This window comes from Bidens hawaiensis, unplaced genomic scaffold, assembly GCF_021521415.1.
Source record: "Bidens hawaiensis isolate Kalapana, Puna unplaced genomic scaffold, B.hawaiensis_p1.1 tig00022288_1, whole genome shotgun sequence".
Classification (NCBI taxonomy): domain Eukaryota; kingdom Viridiplantae; phylum Streptophyta; class Magnoliopsida; order Asterales; family Asteraceae; genus Bidens; species Bidens hawaiensis.
The window spans coordinates 91040-113717 of NW_027493457.1; the positions used below are offsets into that span (position 1 = coordinate 91040).

Sequence of the window (22678 nt, forward strand, 5' to 3'; positions counted from 1 at the left end):
AGAAACCGGCGGTCCCTACTATGTTCAAGAAAAGTTACAACATCAGGGGTTATGCTGAATCGAAAAAGGGGATTATATGCTGGTTATATGATGAGCAGTTGAGGCTTTTTGTGATTAAACGGTATGATGGGGTTCAGTATTTCAAAAGGTTGTTGAGATCGTTGAATACGTTGCCTGAATGTGAAGTGAAGAACTTAGCCAGGTTGGGGTTGATAAACAGGAGTGACGATAATATGGCTAGGATTATTGGGAAGATAGTTTAGAAAGAAAGCATAAAAGAGAAAAATTTCTAGTTATTAAAGCCGCAGAAGGGAAAGCTAGTTGAAGATAAAGACAGAGGTATGAGAGCTGATGGCAAGCCTTGGATGATAATGAAGTATAAGCCGATCCGGTGTCTAAAAGAAGTGCCGATGAAACAAATGCCCAAGGATGTGCTCAAAGATCTGAAATGGTGGTACGTTGATAGTGAAACAGCTGAAGCAGTGATGGAGGATGAAGATGAACAAGAGCTGATGAGAGTGTATGATCCAATGCACTTAGTGAATTTGTCTCAAGCTGATATGCAGGTGCTAAATGAGAAAAAGATATTTTATATTCCTTCCTGGAAAGAAGAAGCAAAGAAATTTCAAAGAATAGTTTCGGTTTGTGTCAGAGAAGGAGTTCATGCTTGAAGACGGGTGAATAGAGTTTTGGGATTACGAGACACGTGATTGAAGATTGAGATATGAAGCTACTGCCAAGGGGGAGTCTGTTGGTACATGATGTCAGTAGTTCAGTATCTAGTGTCTGTAATCGTGTTATTTGGATTTGTATTGATGTTTAAGCGAACTTGTCTCACAAGTTCGCCTGATATAGGCGAACTTGTGGAACAAGCAAAGTTAGTGACAACTTCGCCTTAATATGTTAGGCGAAGTTGTCGTATGATATATAGGTTTAGCCTACGGGTTATTTGTAATTTAGTTTTTGTTTAGTTTGTGTAATCGGTGATTGATATATCACGTGTTATTAGTTGCAATACAACGTGTCTTTTGAGTATTGTAACGTGTGTTTGCTTGTGTTTAACGTATATAGATTCTACGCTCGTATCGTCTTACGTAGGGATTCCGCACCTACGTAGAACGAGATATTTCCGTGTAGATCCGGCTGGGAACCTACATTGTATATGAACCGACTTGGATCATAATGTACTAGCCACATCGATTATAATATGTGTCTTGGGCAGACCGAGTTCAACATTATGGTCAAGATAATAATTAATATGAGAAATCTGAATACGAGACGAGAGCTTCGGTGAACGAGTTTAGCTTCAACGGGTGGAGATCTTCTAGAATGTTTACTTTTAGCTATAAATAAGACTTTACGTTTACTTTTATGTGTGTGTTTTGTATGGCGAAATCACCTACCCAAGGGGAGCTGACCTTGGGTGGGGTCGATTCGTTTATTATATAAATCTTTTACTGATTACGGAGTCGTTCACTATCCTTATTATCTTTATAATATTATTTCGATCGTTTGATCTACCGCACCCGTCTCGATCGTTTATCAAGAATAAAATCCATTCGTTTGTCGGCTATGGCGTTTGAGGGCCTACACTTGGTATCAAAGCAAAGTTTGGGTAGTTATCCTCCCACTCGCGGTTCAGGAACCTCTTGAACCAACCCCCCACCATAGTCGCCCCGACCCATTGTCCTTCTAATGTAGTTCATGTCGAATTGGGACAGAGAGTGCATATCTGCGTATGTCAGATATTTAAGGTCACCGTCTGCACATCTGACAACCCAACTTTTGCTGTCTTTGTGCCACCAGGCATTGAGGATGGGAGAGTCGTCATGATATGGCTTCCTTCTCCACCTAAGGCTTGCCACCTTGCTCACACCGTATAGCTTGTTTTTCTTCTTTCCTTTCCTTTGAGCAGGTAGAGCGACAACAAGTTCTTCAACTGGCTCTTGTGTCTCCCTTTCCGGAGTGTCCGGATTGGGAGAGTAGTTTATTCCGTCATCTTCATCCACGGCTTCTTAAACTGAAGGCTTGAAGTATGCACACTTATCAACATTTGAAGTAGATGAGTACTCATCTTCAAGAGCCGCACCGTACTCCATGACCTTTTTGACTTGATCATCGGATTGAGGATCCAATCCAGATGCATCAGTTTGGGAAGCAGTCTGATCCCCTGCTCCCACGCCTTGTGTACCAGTACCACTACCATCGTGACCACCATCGTCATCAAAGCTATCATGAGGACTATGTTAGTCCTCATAACCATCATCACTCTCTTCATTTTCCTCATCATCATCTACAACCCAAACCACCAGCCTACCTATAGTCACAACCACATCTCTCCCAACCCAATCCATTACTATGCCTACACAAACCACCATTCAATCCACACACTCAACTTTCCTTACACCTAGACCTATTTCCCAAGGAACGTTAAGGCAACCTCCAGTCTTCCGAGATCCTATCCTTGATAGGATTAAGGCACTAGAGGTATCACACGATTTGATGGTCAAATGGGAACATCTTATGATCAAGTTTGTCAAGGATCAACAGAATGTGAATGAAAGAGTGGTGAAAGAAAGGGATGAGTTGGTTGCACGAGTGGCCAAGTTGGAGGAAAATAGGGAATTGGATAGGGCTTTGATTGAGAGCCAAAGGAAGTGGATTGAGAACCTCCAACACCGACTTGACAGTCAACAACAGTTGATCTCACAAGAAGCTCTTCAGAGAGCTGAAAGACATGATACTCATTTCAGACTGGAAACTCGAGTATCCAACTTGGAGAGAAACATGCCCTCTTCCTCTAACCTCACTGAAAACCTAAGGAATGAGTTGAAGTCTGGGATTGACTCCACACTGCTGGAGTATGAAAGCCTGGAGTCTAGAGTTGGGCTATTGGAGAGTGATCCCCTGCCCTCAAGAAATGAGGACCTACAAAAACAAAGGTGACTCTGATGAAGGTTTACTCGAGATTCGAATCCATAATATCAGGATCACTCTCTTTCCCATTGCCCAATTTCTTAATACCATTTAGCTTTAACAAATACTGAAACATGTTTTTATCAAATGTTTTAGTAAAAAGATTGTCTTTTTGTTCATCGGTGTGAATCTTGCCAACTTCTTCTCGTAGCAGTCATGGATGAAGTGATACCGTATTTCTATATGTTTAGGTTTAGAGTGATTTATCGGATTTTTAGTTATGTAAATAGCAGCATTGTTATCTACAAATATTGGTGTAGTCAGAATATTCAAACCATAATTGCGCATATACTATTGAATCCAAAGAACCCGAGAGCAACAACTTGAAGTAGCCACATACTCAGCTTCACAGGTTGATAGTGACACGATAGCTTGTTTCTGAAACTCTGTGCAACTTTTGAATATGAAAAAAATGGTGTTTGAATCTGAAAATCTGAAGAATTGATATAGGCTAGTAAAATAACATCTTGTGAAGTGGTTGTAGAATTTTGATGGTGACTACTTCCGATATGGTGAAAATAAGGTGGAAAAGAGATAAATCTTGCGGTTTCTAAGTAGATATATAGCCCAAAATATTTTATACCACTTGAAATAGATGTGTGATGACATGTAGGATCAATGTAAAACAATGTCTAATCTTCAATTAATGTGCGGAATCCATTGGAAGGTAAAACACACAAGAACTCTCTTTTAAATCTTCTTATATTATCATAACAGTCAAAGTACAATCAACATATGACACGCTTACAACTTTGGTACAATGGAATGAATCACTACTTAACGCATAAGTCTAACAACCTATTTATAGACATGATCAAGACATATGCGGCGCATAAGTCTTATCCGGCGTATAAGATATCCGCCGTATAAGTCTTATCCACTACATATACTTATGCGCTACGAAACATTGCACACACGTCCCCGACTGATTTCTAATACAATTAAGACCTAAGCTATAAACATTTAAGATCGAACAAATTGTTTAAAGAAGTGGTGAGTGGGATACAACTTTATATGCAGATAGTACAACCACTAACGTGGAAATTCGATCAATTGAAATCCTAGATATATATAAATATATAAAACACTTGATCCTCTTATGTGATTCAATTTTTTTGTTCTATTTTTTAACTTTTGTTGCTAACTGTACACCAACTCATGTATCAAACATATTGATTTATTTCATCTTATATCAGTGAAGAAAAACTGCAAGATTTATAATAATTTTTTATCTGAATAGTTAAATACATGTAAGAAACAACATACTGGTCATGTAGGAATATAGAGATGGAAAATTTCAAACATTGGAATTTGATTAAAACAAATTAGCATGTGAAGAAACCAAAGCAAATGGGCGATAGTTTCAACTTAATTAGTTTCTCTATAAATTCAACCGTAATCGATACCAAAATACAAAAACAAATACAAATTACAAATACAAAAACAGGAAGATGGCCACCCTCGTTTCCTATGCAGATGCTTCTCCTTCCACAGACGCCGAGCTTTTAAAAAAAGCTTGTCAAGGTTCTCTCTCTCTCTCTCACACACTAAATTCCATATCTTATTGTCTTGATTATTAAGTTATTTATGAATTAATTTGATTCTTAATTTTGGTCCGAAAAGCGAGTCATTAAGCTAGGTGTCTAGTTTGTAGTCTGGTCCAATGTTTTCAGATACGGGCCGGACGCCTTACCAAGTCAAAGGTCGAACCGACCCGGAAGGACGGACCGGTGTTTGACCCGGATGACGTCATAAATAATTTAAATATATAATTACATATATATATATATAATTCATATACATATAAAATATAATGATAACCAAAAATAATAATAATAACAAACTTTAATGTTTATCTATGTTTTATACATTGCTTTTTAAATATGCATGAATCTTGGTTGGTTGGCTCATATGTAATTATTAAAGCTTTTATCTCCAAAATGACCCAAGTTCGAATCCCGACATGCACATTTCATTTGGCATTTAATGAAAAAATGGGTTTTATCGGTTCACCCGCCGGGTCAACCGGTCCGGACCGACCGCTCACCCGCAAAATTAACGAAATATGACTTGCATATAAACACACCGGAAAACACAAAAGGATTAATCTTAATTTGTGTTTTAGTGGTAGGAGATTTGGGTTCTCCGGTGGAAATCCAATTTCAATATCTACTTGTGTTACTTTTACGTATATTATGGAAATGAATGATTTGATGTAGGTCTTTTGATGTTGTTAGTTCGAATCACGAACCCACCCGAGTTTTCTTCCCACCGTGTCTTACGCTAGTGAAATCTGCTCTTGTGGTAACACAACGACTGTCAAGTGGCAACCGACGGTATGGTTTTCGAAGAAACTCCCAAGCCGAATATAGTATGGCCAAAATAGAACAAAATAACTCTTCAAAATTAAGAAGTGCGACGACTTAACACTCATAAAAGTTATCATTCTAAAAAAAATAATAATAAATAAACAACAGGAGGATGAAGTGATCTATGAATAAAATATCTCTAAATTTCCCCAATTTTTTTTATAATTAAAGGCAACAAACTTTCAATCAATCTTTTTATTATAATCTTAGTCACTTACAAAAACTAAAATCTTCAATATTGATCTGACTGTAAATGTGATGTTAGCCTATTTAATAGAGGTGTTTATATCCTAGATTGAAGGTTTAAGATTCAAACCTAGACAACGACATAGTTAAAAAGAATACGTATATGGATCCGACTAGTTTTTAGTGAACATTCCTGGAAAAACTAAAAGTTAGATGTTAGATTAAACTAAAGTAACTACAAAATATACAATATAACTTCTTGAAAATTTTCAAATTTCAATGACCTTCAAACTTATAAAGACCTAAAAATTATTTTTGTGAAAAAGTATTATAATTGTAGTGTAATTATAGAGATGGAGATAGGGGATGGGATGAGAAAACTGTAATGTTTTGTAGTGTAATTGTAGTGTAATTATAGAGATGGGGTTAGGGGATAGGGGATGAGATGAGAAATGTAGTGTTTTGTAGTGTAATTGATTAGTATTCGATTAGTGAAATTGTTGTATATATACCTTTCATGCATCTTTGCTTTTCCTAATTATATAAATATACTTAATATTTGTTGAGTAAAAAAAAAGCTAGACATCTCAGGCTTGATCCTAGTCATTATAAGATGTCTTACATTATAACACAATTAACTTGCCGTGTTTCATATGATATCCAACTTTGCCAATGCCAAACCAATATTGATAAGCTTCCTTAGAACTTCACGTTTCTAACTCAAAACTCATTTTAACCAATTCCACCCATTTTACAGCATGTACCTACAAGTTAATGATGGACATATTTTCATTAAAAAAAACTTTTTATTTAATCATGTATTTATTTTCCTTTTTGTTTGTTTAAGGATGGGGGACCGATGAAAAGACCGTAATATCAATTTTGGGGCATAGAAATGCAACTCAAAGGAAGCTGATAAGGGAGGCTTATCAAGAACTTTATAAAGAAGATCTTGTGAAGCGTCTTGAGCATGAACTTTCTGGTGACTTTGAGGTATCTTTGTACGTTGTTTAAGTATGTGTGTATTCAGGAGTTCAAATAAGACCAACAAATTTGATAAACTATCTACAAAAGTGGAGGGTGCAAATGTGCTTCTACTAGTTTTAAATTCCGCATTTGAAACTATTCCTATGTGTGTGTACATATACATATGTATATGCACACACACGAATATATATATATATATATATATATATATATATATATATATATATATATATATATATAATTATCTATATATAAAGTAATATTCTTTCTATGGTTCTTGTAGAGAGCTGTTTACCGATGGAACTTGGATCCAGCGGATCGTGATGCATTGCTAGCAAACGTAGCCCTACGTAAGGAAAATTGTGATTATAGAGTGATCATTGAACTATCGTGCACGCTATCACCTGAAGGGCTTTTTGCTGTCAAATGTGCATACCAATCTCGCTACAAGCGTTCGTTGGAAGAAGATATTGCTTCTCATACTTCTTCTGATCTCCGAAAGGCAAGTTCTTACATTTAATCGGCTTTAATTTTTGTTTATAAGGTAACGAATTTGACAGTTATAGAAGGTTGAGGTTGGGTAAGACGTAAAGCAAGTATAGTGGTGTTACATGCATTTATACACCTTTGGGATTTTGTTTCTCTTTCAACTTAAAACCCACTCTAACTTAATATGACATTTTTAAGAAAAATTAACCCAAATCTAAATGAACGATGGGTCGAAATTGTCAATATTATACTTATTCCTTTAATATAATAAAATGGAGCACAAAACTTTTTAAAATTAATTTCATGGCCAATTGTAAAAATGATGGAATGAAAGACTAAATACTGATTGATGGATTACATTTAGCTTTTTAATGTCCTTACAAATTTGTGTAATATTATAGCTTCTTGTTGGGTTGGTGAGCATACATAGATATCAAGGTAATGAAGTGAACTTGAAATTGGCAAATTCAGAGTCCAATGTTCTTAAAAATGCTATTCAAGAAAAGTCGTTTAACCATGAAGACATCCTCCGAATCATTACTACTCGAAGCAAGCCACAACTCATGGCTACTTTGAATTGTTACAAAGACGAACATAGTTGCAGCATCACCAAGGTATACAACAATGTCACTAATCAAACACTGTTTATCCAATTCCTTTTAAAAACAAAATCACATTATCTTCATATTCGTACTTTTAAAATTCATGACAGCACTTGAAGGATGATTTGAACAATGTGTACGTTGAGACACTACGTACGACAATTAGATGCATTAGTAACCCTATAAAGTACTTTGAAAAGGTAAGTCTTCTTCTTTGCACAACCTATAACATTTTTATCCAAAGCTTTCAAGTATATATATTTTGAATAAATATGGGCTAGATATTGTAATAAATACGTTATATTATTTCAAAAGAAACAAACGTGAATTGTCACAATGGTATCCTTTACAACCTTCAAATGCAGGTTGTTCGCAATGCAATTAAAAAGGGTGGGACAAATGAAGATGCTTTAACTCGGGTGATTGTCACCCGAGCAGAGAAAGACTTGAAAGACATCATTGAACAGTATTACAAGAGAAACAGTGTGGCACTTGATCAGGCTATTTCCAAGGAAACCTCGGGGCATTACAAGAGATTTCTTCTTACCTTGTTAGGGAAGGAAGATTAGTTTGATTTATTGAGTTTGACGCTTGAAATATGACATTTATGTTCTTGGTTTAACATTTGAAGTTATCGATGTGGTGTTCCATATATTTGTCTATGGCTTATTATAAGTTTCTATTATTCTTTGTTTAATCTCTGTTACTATTTGAAAACGAAGTGAGTTATTGTGTGATATTTGTTGAACATTTTAATTATTGTTTGTAAACAAAAATGCTATTTCCTTGTCCGGCCGATGATTTATTTGCTACTAAAGGATGGGTTTTGAAGAAACCTCCCACATCTCCACCCCCTGATGAACACAATCTCCAAGATCAGGGTGGAGTTAATGTGTCTAGACACAGAGGGCAAACTTCCTCTTCTCAAATGGGTGAAGATACTGCTCCGCATCATCCTCGATGGACGTTACGGCGGAACTCGGTACTGAATGATGCGGATGTTTGCCAGGAATATCTCAACGAAAGTCTTCCTCCTGCAGAGAAGGAACGACAACGTCGTCGCGTCCGCAAAGATCTGTTCGACTCCAACTCTTATCATGTGACGAACGCTGTGTCTACCAATCAAGAACTTCGCCGGGATTGGTTAGCTATGAATGATGGGTTGGAGGAAACCGAGTGAAACTTGGTTGATGCCAAGAAAGAGGCTCTCAAGGCATTAACTGATGCTCGAGACAGTCGTCGAGCTATGGAAGTGGCGAAAGCCGCACAGCTTGCTGCTGAGGAAGCTAAGGTCGCTCTTCAGAAACAGCTAGATGACCAAGCTGAGCTGATTAAGACCCTTCAAGCCAACTCAGCAGCCAAGGACAAGCGTTTATCCGACCTTAATGCTAAGAGTCGAGACCAAGCGCTGGAGTGTGCTAATCATAAGATGGATCTTATCCGAGCTCAGGCGGACAAGAAATGGCTTCTGTCGACGGCAATTCCCAAGGTACTAAATCTTTTGTTGCCATAATTCATTTACATGTGTATGTGTTCATACAGAGCTTTATGACTTCAACAGGTTATTACTGATGTTCGGAATAGTGACGACCTTGGGAACTGTGTCGCAATACTCCTCCGTGCTTCCGAACAAGCAGGCCGGCAAATGGGTTTTGAGGAAGGCTATAATTTTGCTTCCGAAGGTAAAGTGCCGGAGGAGTATGTCTTGGCTGGTGTGGATCTTCCATCCATATTGAGAAAACCAAGGATTATGACACTCTGAAATTCTCCCTCTCTGATCATATATCGGAGCTTGCGGATAAGGATGATGCCATTGAGCAACAAAAGGAGTTGCTGGATCTCGAGGAAGAAGAAAACGAAGGAGCCGAAGATACTGCGTGTGGCGAAAATGTCGCCCCATAAATGTACTTTCCTTCCTATTTTGTAATCTCTTTTGATCAATAGTAAGAAGTCTTTGTGTTTCTCCCGGTGCACTTTGTCTTATGCACTATAATATAAGTGCCTATCCGGAACTTCGGTTTTGTCAATAAAAGATTACAACTTAACAAAATAACATGGAATTGACTGGAAATTTCTCATATATTGGGCATAAGCCTTCTTAGAAAAATAAATTACACAATTACTGTACTATGTGGGCGCGCAGGCCGAAAATAAAAGACAAATAGGAGTACTACATGTAGCATTTCTTTAGTTGTGCTGCATTCCATGTCCGAGGAATCTCAGTCCCGTCTAATTTCTCCAGCTTGTAGGAACCTTTGGTTAATACTTGTTTGACTCTGTAAGGTCCTTCCCAAGTTGGGGCTAACTTGCCTGGAGGCTCCTGTCCGGATGCCTCGTTGTTGCGGAAGACAAAGTCTCCCGCATCGAATTTGCATTCTTGAACCCGCGAATTATAGTATTTTTGAAGCTTTCTTTTGTAATTGTGCTCGCGGATTGATGCTAATTCTCGTCTTTCTTCGAGCAAATCGAGATTCATCCGGAGTTCGCTATCGTTATCGTTGATTAACAGAACCCTCGCGGATGGGATCCCGATTTCTGCCGGGATCATGGCTTCAGTGCCGTAAGTTAGGCTAAACAGCGTTTCTGAATTACTAGAGTTTTTCTGGGTGCGGAAGGCCCAGAGTACATGGGGTAACTCGTCAACCCAACCGGTCCGTTTAGTACCCAACCTCGCCTTAATTCCTTCCTTGATAGTTCTGTTGGTCCTTTCGACTTGACCATTTGCTTGCAGGTGAGCTACATATGTGAAAACTTGGGTTACCCGAAGTTCTCTTAACCATTCTTGTAATTCGCTATCAGCAAATTGGGTCCCATTGTCACTTACCAACTGTTGCGGGAGACCAAACCGGCAGATGATTAATTCCCAAAGGAATTTCTTAACACTTGATGCCGTTATTGAGGCGACTGGTTTGGCTTCTACCCACTTGGTGAAGTAATCAATGGCCACTATCAGGAACTTGACTCGTCCCGGGACTTCTAGGAAAGTTCCCATAATGTCGATAGCCCACTTCTGGAACGGCTAGGCAGATGTTACCGGAATCAGTTCGTTCTTTGGATGCAAGGTATTTGGGGCATGACGCTGGCAAGAATCGCACTTTCTGATTTCTTGCACAACGTCTAAATGCATTCCAGGCCAGTAATACCCTGCGTTCATGATTTTTGCAACTGTCATTCTTGGATCCGCATGAAGTCCACAAATACCTTCATGAATTTCCCGGATGAGGTAATTTGCGTCTTCCGCGTCCACACAACGTAACAGCGGACCAAGAAATGATCTTCGGTACAAGATACCATCAGTCAACTGGTAATTCAAAGCTTTGAGTTTGATTTTCCGAGCTTCAGCTTTCCCAGCTGGAAGTGCTCTGGAAGATATGTAAGCTTTAATTGGCGTCATCCATGATTCGACGCCCGTTTGAATTACCAAGACTTGATTCTGGGGAACAGATGGATGGTCTAAGACTTCTACACGAATATCTTTGGCAAAATGCTCAAAATTTTTTGAAGCTAACTTGCTAAGAGTGTCCGCCGATTTGTTCTCACTCCTTTTAATGTGAATAACGTTGAAGGAGGTAAATTGGCGAATCAAGACCCTCGCTTGTGACAAATAAGAAGCCATGACATCGTTTTTAGCTTCATATGTTCCATTTATTTGTCCCGCAATTAGCATAGAATCCACGCGTGCTTCTAAGTGTCTTACCCCAAGCTTTTTCGCTATCCGCAGGCCTGCCAAGAAGGCTTCATACTCCGCCTCGTTGTTGGTACTTTTGAAGTCCAATTTGATGGCGTATGTAAATTCATGCCCCTCGGGGTTGACTAGCCTTAAGCCTGCACCTGATCCTTCACTGCTTGAAGCTCCATCCGTAAACAATGACCAAACTTGTCCTTGTTCTGGAGGTGCTTGAGATTGTTGTTCGATCAGACACTCTTGTTCTTTATGCTGCGGGACTTCTGTGACGAAGTCCGTCAGCACTTGTCCTTTGATTGCTGGTCTTGGTTTATACTCGATTGAGTGTTCCCTCAATTCTATGGCCCACTTTGCCAGTCGACCGGACAATTCAGGCTTACTCAACACGTTCTTGAGTTTGTACCCGGTTAACACATTGATGGGATGACCCTGGAAATATCTGCAGAGTCGTCTGGCGGCATAGACCAGTGCCAAAACCAGCTTTTCCAACATCGAATATCTTGTTTCCGGGTCCGACAGTGTTCTACTGACGTAATAAATCGGAGTTTGGACACTTTTTCTATCTGTCAATAGGACAGATGTAGGTTCCCGCGGGGCGTCGCTGATCGATACGAGATCCGCACGAGGTCTAGGAGTGCGGAATCCTCCTAGACTCGTTTAATGGTGTAGAAGACGAAGAACACGATTACACACATACAAACACACGAACAAACACACGAATGGGATAAACACATCTGCAGATCTTTTATATAATAACCGAAACACATTACATACCAAACACGAAAACAAATGACGGCCGACCCGAGGTGAGCTCTACCTCGGGCCGTCCCACACGACTCTCCCTCTCGGTTTCTCTCTAGACAATTAAACTGATCACAAAACACTCTGACTTTCTGGATTCCCAACTCTATACAAGACACACCTATATATAGATACACAACTTCGCGGGCTTGGGCTTGGGCCTGTAGGCGAAGTTGTTATAACTTCGCCTAAGGCGAAGTTGTTCTAACTTCGCCTATGGCAGAAGTTGTTACAACTTCGCCTATGGCGAAGTTGCTAACTTCGTACTTCGTTTCCGCTGAACAGAATTGCATAGCGACTGTCACAAAATGCACCAACAGACTCCCCTTTGACCGTTGCTCTCAATTCTAACAAACACAAAAGATCATCTGTTACAAAACATGCACCAACAGACTCCCTCTTAACTGATGATCTTCTGTTTGCTCTTCAACCAGCCGTGTCTGAAACTGTCTTGTAGCTTCACAAATCTACCAATCACCCAGCGTCTTCCATATCAGATCTCCCCTTCAGTGTAAGCTTCTCCGACTATATAGATTGAGGTATTTGAAATGCATGCATCCCCGTGCCTAATTGATCATCTCAACCAATCACGTGAGTCCTTCTGACTTCACCAACACGTGAAGTTCTTCTAACTTCACCAACACGTGAAGTTGGGCTCCCTCCACAACTTCACCAACACGTCGGCATACGATAAGGTTTAATCTTCAACTACTCAACATCAAGTGATGAATTTCATCACAAAACCACCTTGACAGAATCTAACACACATGACTATTAATTAATCCGAAGCATCTTCAATCACCAGGGATAACGATCAAGAACATAAACACTTTAATTCCCGATTAAATCCAACTTGTTCCAGAATTTTCACTTTAATAAATAAGCATCACGTTTCAGGATCCAATTCTCGAACGCCTTGAAAATAACATAAATAATATGCTCTGACCGCAATCCAGTAATGACGAAAACCTTCAGTTCAATTTGACTTTCTTCAGTTGGTCAACCTCGAACAACAACTATTTCATTGCCCACAAACACCCAAATATGTGTCAATATCCAGTTTCAATCAATATCCCATTCACAACCTCAACTCCATATCCAGAGTTGACACGTATTTGTTCACACGTAAGACCAAGAGATAACAAGTTTCACTCGTTGACGGAACAACGTCTTCGGTCTCACAATAATCGTGTATACCTGGCCATACAGACAAAAACTCCAAACAATTTTTTTTTTTAACTTCGCCTAAAGTCAACTTCGCCTAAAAGTCAACTTCGCCTAGAAGTCAACTTCGCCTAAAAGTCAACTTCGCCCCTCCTTAACTTCGCTTCTTCTCAACTTCGCCTTATTAGGCGAAGTTGTAGATAACTTCGCTTAAGTTAAGCGAACTTGTGAGGTAGGCGAAGTTGTTAATAACTTCGCTTAAACTTATATCTTCGCCTAAACCCTACAAACAGTGGCGGCAACTTCGCCTGATGAACACAACGATTTTGCAGGTTTGATTTACACGTATTGCGAGGTATGTGAAGGTGTAATGGGTTGTTTTTTATGGTGGGAGAAAGGTAGGACACGAAAACTCGGTATATTAACGTAAACTCGTCCCGCGAATAGTCGAACGGAACGATTTCTACACCCGTGTCTCTCTTGCATTTGAAAACCCATTTGGTGCCAATCGCATGCACATTCTTCGGTTTTGCAACCAAATTCCATACCTCCATCTTCTTGAACTGGGCTAACTCTTCTTGCATGGCTTCGACCCACGAGTTGTCCTTGAGAGCCATTTGATAGTTCTTTGGTTCAATCTGGCTGATGAAGCAGCCGGATCTAGAGGAAATATCTCGTTCTACGTAGGTGCGGAATCCCTACGTAAGACGATACGAGTGTAGAATCGATATACGTTAAACACAAGCAAACACACGTTACAATAAACAAAGAACACGTTGTATTGCAACTAATACCACGTGATTCACCGATCACAATTACACGTACTGCAACAACTCCTACCCAAATAACCCGTAGGCTAACCTATATATCAAACGACAACTTCGCCTAACATGTTTAGGCGAAGTTGTCACTAACTTCGCTTGTTCCACAAGTTCGCCTATATCAGGCGAACTTGTGAGACAAGTTCGCTTAAACATCAATACACATCCAAATAACACGATTACAGACACTAGATACTGAACTACTGACATCATGTACCAACAGACTCCCCCTTGGCAGTAGCTTCATATCTCTATCTTCAATCACGTGTCTTGTAATCTCAAAAATCTTGTATCTTCCATCTTCAAGCATGAACGCCTTCTCGTACACAAACTGAAACTACTCTTTGATATTTCTTTGCTTCTTCTTTCCAAGCAGGAATGTAAAATATCTTTTTCTCGTTCAGCACCTGCAGATCAGCTTGAGACAAATTCACTAAATGCATAGGATCATATACTCTCATCAGCTCTTGTTCATCTTCATCCTCCATTACTGCTTCAGCTGTTTCACTATCAACGTACCACCATTTCAAATCTTTGAGCACATCCTTGGGCATTTGTTTCATCGGCACTTCTTTTAGACACCGGATCGGCTTATACTTCATTATCATCCAAGGCTTGCCATCTGCTCTCATTCCTCTCTCTTTGTCTTCAACGAGCTTTCCTTTTTGTGGTTTCAACAGCTCGAACTTTTTCTCCTTTATGCTTTCCTTCCAGACTATCTTTCCAATGATCCTAGCCATGTTATCATCACTCCAGTTGATCAATCCCAACCTGGCTAAGTCCTTCACCTCACACTCAGGCAACGTATTCAACGACCTCAACAATCTCTTGAAATACTGAACCCCATCATAACGTTTAATCACAAAAAGTTTCAACTGTTCATCATATAACCAGCATATTATCCCCTTTTTTAATTCAGCATACCCTTTGATGGTGTAACTTTTCTTGAACATAGTAGGGACCGCCGGTTTCTTAGTCTTTACGAACCACTGAGCATAGCCTTCTTTCCATCTTGGCTGCTCTTCCCATTCTGTCTCATCGCATCCCGTATCTTGACCCAAATCTGACTTTTCAACTTCTGGAATTTCATGTTCAACGTTGTCCTCCACAATCTCTCCTTCTTCAACTTCATCGTCAATCACGATCTCAGCCCCTATCTTCTCAATCTCTTCCAATGGTAACACATCATCATCATCATCTAACACCTCCTCAGCATCCACAACCACCACATCATCACCCCCTGAACCGCCAGCTGCACTCGTTGACTCCCCCTGAGATGTGGAAGTCCCAAGAGCTTGTTCAGTTCTTGGCAACTCACGGGTTTGACCAAGATTTTCTTTATATAGGGTCAAAGATGAACAGGCGAAGTTGGGGCTTACTTCGCTTACCCCTTAACTTCGTCTGTTTTATTAACTTCGCTTGATAACAAAGTTACATAACAGACCCTTATAATTAGGACGTTATGCCACTAACTTTTAAAACTTCCTTTAAAGAGTTAACTGATCCGATCAAGAACCAAGTAACCAGGTATAAAATCATAAAACGACATAAGTAGAATAAATTTTAGAAATAAAGTACACGGGATCAAATTTCAGTCTCGACAGGGACTACCACGTTTTAGAAAAGATCCGAACAGGAATCATACTAATTAAGTGACTGTCACACAGATCCATGTTCAGCTGTATTATGACATAAAGAAACAGGTTGTAAGCAGGTAAACAAACTTAGTATGGTTTTCATCGCTTCTGTGATACAGATTAGGTTCAATTAAACTCAAAACTTAAATGGGCAACACATCAGAGATTGTGATGCCTCCTATCTATTTTCAAAGCTTATTTGGCTTTCTCCAAGTCACCCCGAGTTGACCTCGACCCGTAGTGTCTGATTAAATAGTAAGTACTCTTCGATCTTTAGACTCTTCTTCCCGTTCTCTTTCTTGCCTCATGATTGATAAGTATTACATTATAATCTTTAGAAGGCTTAAAAGTTTATTTTATTTTATTTTTTTAAATAATAAGATTTACACAGCTTCAAGTAAACTACTGCAAGTCCCGAATCTGGATCACTGCAGTTTCTTGACACACCATCTTCTCGGGAATCAGAACACTCACGGGCTCGTGTATGACTGGGTAATCGCTTTTCTCTCTTGTTAGATACGGTACCATTCATCTGGAGACATGAAATCGTTCATTCCGTACCCTTCGTCCATATTCAGCGGCCATACTCTCTTGTTAGATACGGTACCATTCATCTGGAGATAAAAGTTCTTCAGATCTATGGCATGCTGTATGAGTTTTTGCCGGGGCTGAGTCACCTGAATTTTCCAAAAGGTCCAATTCTAGGTGAGTCTGGCGATTATTTCTCATAACTCTCCTAAGGTCTCCCAAATTGGAACCTCTCTGAGTTGTGACTCCTCCTAGATCATTGGGAGGGGTACCAGCTGGTGTTACTACATTTCTCGTACCCACTGGAGCAGCGTCTGCCAGTGGGGTAAAATGCTTTCGAGTTGATGAAACCCAAAGTAAAACCTCCGGGTGTCACAATATCATCTTGCTCATCAGAAGTAAGATTCTGAGCGAACAATGACATTACTGTTTCACGTGTTTCTAGATTAGTATCACGTGGAGTTTGCTCTGAGGTCCCCGTCGGCCCTTTAGGAATTTGGCTCATATCATAACTTCGAAAACAAAAATTGTTGTTCTAACAAAAAACACGGATGGCGCCAATGAAGAAACACAGATCTACTCCCCAATTATGGGTCCTAGATCCAATGAGTCAACAGGGTAGGATACGGTTAACTGCCAAATGATATGAACCCAATTGCCTAAAGTCTAATGACGAACACCTGCAAAATAGACACCATGAGCTCGTTACGGGAAGGACAAGAGGGGGGATCTTTCCGTAACCACCCTCCGGCGTGAGAATAAGTACTGTTTTGTAGAAGATAAGCACTTAAGTAAATTGAGAGAGTACAGTGGGAGTGAATGAATACCTCATGATGTTTGAGAGGGTATTTATAGCCGAAGGAGGGTGGGAAGGTGGTTGTGCCAGCTGTCCCTTAAGAAGATACCTGCATAACCGTCTGGACCCGTGTCCTTATGTGATTGGTTCAGTTTATACGTTGCATGTGCATGTATAACAACCTGGACACGTGTCTCTTTATCATTGGTTAATGGGAGAATATTGGCCATGTGCACGGTTATAACGACCTTGCTAGGTGTTATTGGCTGATTCACCGAAGGATCATGTATTGCCCAAGAAAGCATTTCGGTAAATCTTCTAGAAGGTAATTAGTTATTGACAGCTGTCCCGGAGTATTACCTCGTGGTTATTTACGCGGAAGGGTATTCCTTCTTGCGGATGACTTTTGAGGGTGCTATGATGCTTCCGCATGTGCTATGGAAGTGTTTCTTCCTCAAATGATTATGCGGATGACTTGTATGCCCTGCGGGTGTCTTATGAGGGATTCCTGAGTGACCCGCGGGTAGTCCTTAAGGGTATTTGGGTCTTTTTCGTACCCTACCTCTATTGGTTTTGATTTTTGTTTGGCAGTTTTTGTTAGGGTAGAGCTGATAGTATTTTGGAGAGCAAAGAATTTTGCTAGGCAGTTGGCACTAGTCTCACTCCTTTTTGAAAGGAAACCTTGATTTCATGTACTTTAGACTTGAGAGTTGAAAGAAACATGATTGTGCGAGAACATCCCAATATAAATGCTCCAATATTTTACCCTTTCCATGTTAAGGCCATAAGGGTACCGAAGAAGCACAAATCTAAACTTGAATAGGTTAGAATGATGATTCCACCGGGTAAGGATTATGTGACTGCAAGTAATACGTTAACACAAGTAATAGCCCAATAATTCCGGAGACGATAACCTGCAAAGCAGAACACCGTAAGCTTGTTACGGGAAGGATGATAGTGGGTGTCTTCCTGTAACCACCATCCGGCGTGAAAATAAGTACAGTTCTTGTGGAGAGAGAAAGTATTTAAGTGATTGATGTAGTATGTGGAGTGTGAATGAATACCTCATGATGATGAAGTGGGTATTTATAGCCGGTGATTAGAGAAATATTATTGGTACAGCTGTCCTCTTTCTAGAAGGTATTCTTTATAACAAACTGGACACGCGTTTGCATTTGATAGGAGAGAAAAACTGGCCATGTGCATGGTTTTAACAACCTTTCCAGCTATCCTTATTTAATTGGTTGCTACGTTACGTTCCCTTCACTAGAGAATCTTTGTGTAAACCTTCTAGAAGAGAGTTTGTTACAACTACTTTCCTGACGTCATCCTGCGGATGACTTCTGAGGAAGTCCTAAGCGACCCGCGGATCTTATTTCATGATCCTTGGAGCTTTTCGCTAGCTTTCCTCTGAATTAAGTTATACGGGTGATGAGGATTTTCTGCGAATGACTTTTGAGGAAGTCTTGGATGACCCGTGGATACTCCTTTATGGGTATTTGGAGCTTTTAACTACCCTACCTCTATTCGTCCCCCTAGTCGATTGTTTCTTCTGCCTGAAATTTTTATGTGGTTGAAATTTGGACTTAAGATATTTATGGGAATTTTCAATTTTTGTGTGGGCCTTTGGAGATATTTCTTTCGTTTGAAGATAAGCATAAGGAAGAGTGATGTGACAGATCTGCATGCGCCATATGATGATGTGACGTCTGTGCCGGTTGTCCACTGTATCGAACTGTACCCTTTTTTCACTCTTCCTTATGCTTATCTTCACTGTCACCTTCCCATCGCATTAACTGCGATGTGTATAAATATAACGTTTACTTAGAAAAAAATTTGTCATCCTTTCATCTTCATTTTTCTTTTCATCTTCTTCTTGAAACCTGATATATGTCACCAATTTTTCATCATTGCTCAGTGCTTTCCATTTACATCCAGTATAATGACTGCAGAGAAGAAGAACTCACAGTCGATCGACCTTAGAGAGATTAATTGGAAAAAGACTGAGTTTGAGAAACTCGTTACCACCTACGGCATAGCACCAGAGTGGGAATCGAAATATCCGGCAACCAAATCTACTGCCAACAAGCCTTCGACCGGCAAGATAGCTGTATATGCAGAGTATTTTTAGACAGGGAATCTTCGGTTTCCGATAACCAAATTTCTCGGTAACGACCAGCCACGGGATCCATCTCTCTCAAATCCACCCATTCGGCCTTATGAGAATTCTTCATTTTTCATTTATTTGTAGGGCCAACTATGTCGTGCCAACTGTAGAAAAAAGTGCCGTTTTCTACAAAATGAATGGGTGTGGTGGCTGTCACACCCCATCCTAAGGCAGAAATGTTGGGGCGTGAGCTGATTGCTCACAGCTCTCAAGGTACTATCATGCAATATTTAAAAGTGACAATACCTATTAAATTTTATTAAATATTTCAAAGTACATGATTTCATAAATAGAACAAGTAAGGACAAAATAAAATTAAAGTTCTTGTTTCTTATCTCTAGCATGCAATCCTAAGTATCTTCAAACAACTTGAGTATCCTATCACATGATAACCTGCATATGCGTTAAAAATACAAATAGGTTTGTCAACACTAGGTTGAGTGAATATAACACTAGATTTAAGACACTATAATAATAATAAATAAAAGTGCAAAGTGTTCCCGTGAGATAAACAGTTAAGCCAGAACACATAAACAATCAATCAAACCATAAAGAAAGGGCTCAACCAATCCCATATAAATAGACATTGGTTACCAAGCAAGGACTAAACCGTTTCCATAAATATGGACATCGGTTGCTGAAGATAGTCGTATGATCATACTATAAATAAGGAACTTCTCCAAAATACGTTCAAATAAAGCAAGTAAGCAAATAGCAAATTAGGCAAACTGATATACACACAAGGATTAAACAGTTGCGGTTTTGAATACTAGATAATAAATAAATATTGTAAATACGCATGTTTCCCAAAAATATTTAAAATAATAAAAAGGGAAGTGATTACTCACCTTAGAAATTAAGCAAGAGATATGATACGCTAAGCTATAATGTAGATAAAGCTCTTCGGGACAAATGCCGACGAATACTAAGTAACAATAATTGCGGAAATAAATATAATTTCCACACGAATCTAAAACTAGATAGAGGATCGGGAAATCGATGATGATCAGGTGTAATCTTACAAAGCTATTATTTCATTAATTTATTATAAATTTCATTCTCAAGTTTTATCATAATAAACATGATTTAATTATACCAAATTACATAAATATACTTAAATAAGTATTTATAAAATTCTTGAATAGATTATATAAAGAGATTGTTTTAAAATATTTATTTTAAACTCAAATAACTTATATATATATATATATATATATATATATATATATATATTATTAAATAAGATTTCTTATTAAATTAATTTTGTAAATAATAAATAATAAATGACCATTAATATTTATATAAACCAAAAATCTTGTATATAATTAATTAACAAGATGAATTTTAAATGTATATTCTACATTAAAACCCGTTTAAAGTATTTTAATACTAAAAACCTTTAACATAAATATCTATTATATACATATATATGTATACACACACACATACACGCACGATTGTATATGGTGTTTAACCAAAGATCGGAAAACGATTAGTAAATGTATCAGTTTTAACGTAATATTGATTATTTATTACATTTGTTATATTGATAATATGTTTTGAAGATTTAATAATGCATATATATTGTAGTTACTGTTGCTGTTAAAAAAACCCACCAGACGGCTGTGGAAAGACACGAACCTACGCCCCAGCCCATCTAACCACGATACACCCACACCCTAGCCAACTGCGCTAAGGTGTTAGATGGTTAAACACAAAAACTGTTAAATATAACCAGTCAGTGAATATACCCAGAAATAATCAAGAACCCTAGATCATCAATCGCGTTATACCGTTAGTGTTTAGTTATATAATCATATGGTTAATAAACAATAGAACCTGACGATCAACACTACGTATTTAATTATTTAATACGATGAAGGAAACGAGGTTAATCAGCATGAACATTGCTAGCCGTAAGAGCATCCAAAACACAATACATAAAGTTGTTAAAATAAAATTAGTGTTGGGGGCTATGATGGTGATGCGTAAAGGGTTGTTCATGTAGGTTTAATTGAGTTACGGTGTAAGTTATAGGGTATAATGATAAACGGTTCGAGATGGTTCGTTCATATAAGTAATACGAATCACGAAGATATTGATTAAAATAGTTGTAGTGTCGATGAGGCCGAAAATAACCTAATGAATGATTCCCCTCATTTAATTCCAAGTTTAGACAAAGATTAAGACACATGCAAGATAAACGGATCAGTGGATACGGGTCAAAGGGTAATCGGGTTAACGGGTCACTGGGTTTAAATATAATAAAATAATAAAATAAGATGTTGCATTTTGGTCCCAGAAGATTAGGGATGGAAGCATTAAAGAGTTAAAGTATGGTTTAGGGTAAAAATTGAATATAATCAAAATTTATTATATATATATACATATATATTAATTAAATATAACAAACAAATATTAATAAAAAAATATTACTCTAATTACGCGATATTTCTCGGCAAAATTTCCCGAATATAAAAACGGGTCGGGTTATGATTAATGAATACTAATTTAGAAAATCCGAGTTGTTATAGTGGCTAGTTTAACTGTTCCACCATATCCATGGGGTCATTGGTACCAAACCTCCTCGTAGTGCCACCGAGTGGAGGACCAAGTTCTTCCGGGTCCGCGAGGACGTGGTTCCGATAATATGGTCTGACGTCCGCACAACGAGAAGCTTCCAGACCTGAGGTTTGCTTCCTATGAAGGTCAAGTGTGGTACTAATCATTAGTCCAAATGCCAACCCCGACGCGGGCGATTGTTTAGGGGGCTTTGGTGTGGGCTGGTATGTGCCGCTTATGGCCATATCTTGGCTTTGAGCCGTTCTTTCATATTGCGGATGAGAGTAAGTATCCATTGATCTATTTTTCCTGTTCCTTACGCTTTCTCTTATTTTTTTTTGCGTATTTGGCACTTGCAGGTGAGGGGCATGTGCTGAATGCACTGCTTTTATAAACCAGAGGGTTTTATGCAGAAACACCCACGCGATCTGACAGCTCTTCCCATTCTTGACAAAAGGAGGGACAATCTTTTATTTTCCAAAGTTTTACGCCCTGAGCTTGTGGTGTAAGAGGCAATTTTTTTGTTATGTGAGTTTTCCTTGAACCCTCGTCCTTTGAACGCACTAACTTCAGATGGGGTGATTGTGTTGTTGTCTTCAAGTGATGAATCATCACCCCACGAAGAAAAATGTCTCGTTGATGATTCTGATATATCGGATGTTATGCGTGCCCAAGCAGATCTTGAACGCAAGAGAAAAAAATTGATCCTCTAATTCTTGTGAGGTGGATGATAGCCATGCCGACACTGAAGAGGGCGATTGGCCCATAGAAGATGAAGAAGGTTCACCTTGAGGACCGCATCAAGCGCGTGGCCATGCAAACATCACCAGGTAACTTTTTAATTTCACTAAGTGTTTCCAGAACCACATCTCTTTTATTGATGATTTTATTTTTGGTTAACAGCAGAA

The 22678-nt window shown here is 38.8% G+C and overlaps 1 protein-coding gene across 1 annotated transcript; it reads left to right on the plus strand.

The window, feature by feature from the left end:
- Window positions 1-4401: 4401 nt before the first annotated feature.
- On the plus strand, window positions 4402-8332 carry LOC143565140 (annexin-like protein RJ4). The gene is made up of 6 exons (XM_077052208.1): window positions 4402-4500; window positions 6379-6524; window positions 6802-7020; window positions 7409-7621; window positions 7720-7809; window positions 7975-8332. The coding sequence occupies exons 1-6, from the start codon at window positions 4428-4430 to the stop codon at window positions 8176-8178; spliced, it is 945 nt and encodes a 314-aa protein (XP_076908323.1). The 5' UTR covers window positions 4402-4427; the 3' UTR covers window positions 8179-8332.
- The last annotated feature ends 14346 nt before the right edge of the window (window positions 8333-22678 follow it).

Coding starts and splice junctions, on each gene's coding strand:
- LOC143565140 (XM_077052208.1), top strand. CDS start 4,428: ATGGCCACCCTCGTTTCCTATGCAGATGCTTCTCCTTCCACAGACGCC. Junction 7,622..7,719: donor ATAGTTGCAGCATCACCAAG/GTATACAACAAT, acceptor AATTCATGACAG/CACTTGAAGGATGATTTGAA. Junction 7,810..7,974: donor CTATAAAGTACTTTGAAAAG/GTAAGTCTTCTT, acceptor CTTCAAATGCAG/GTTGTTCGCAATGCAATTAA.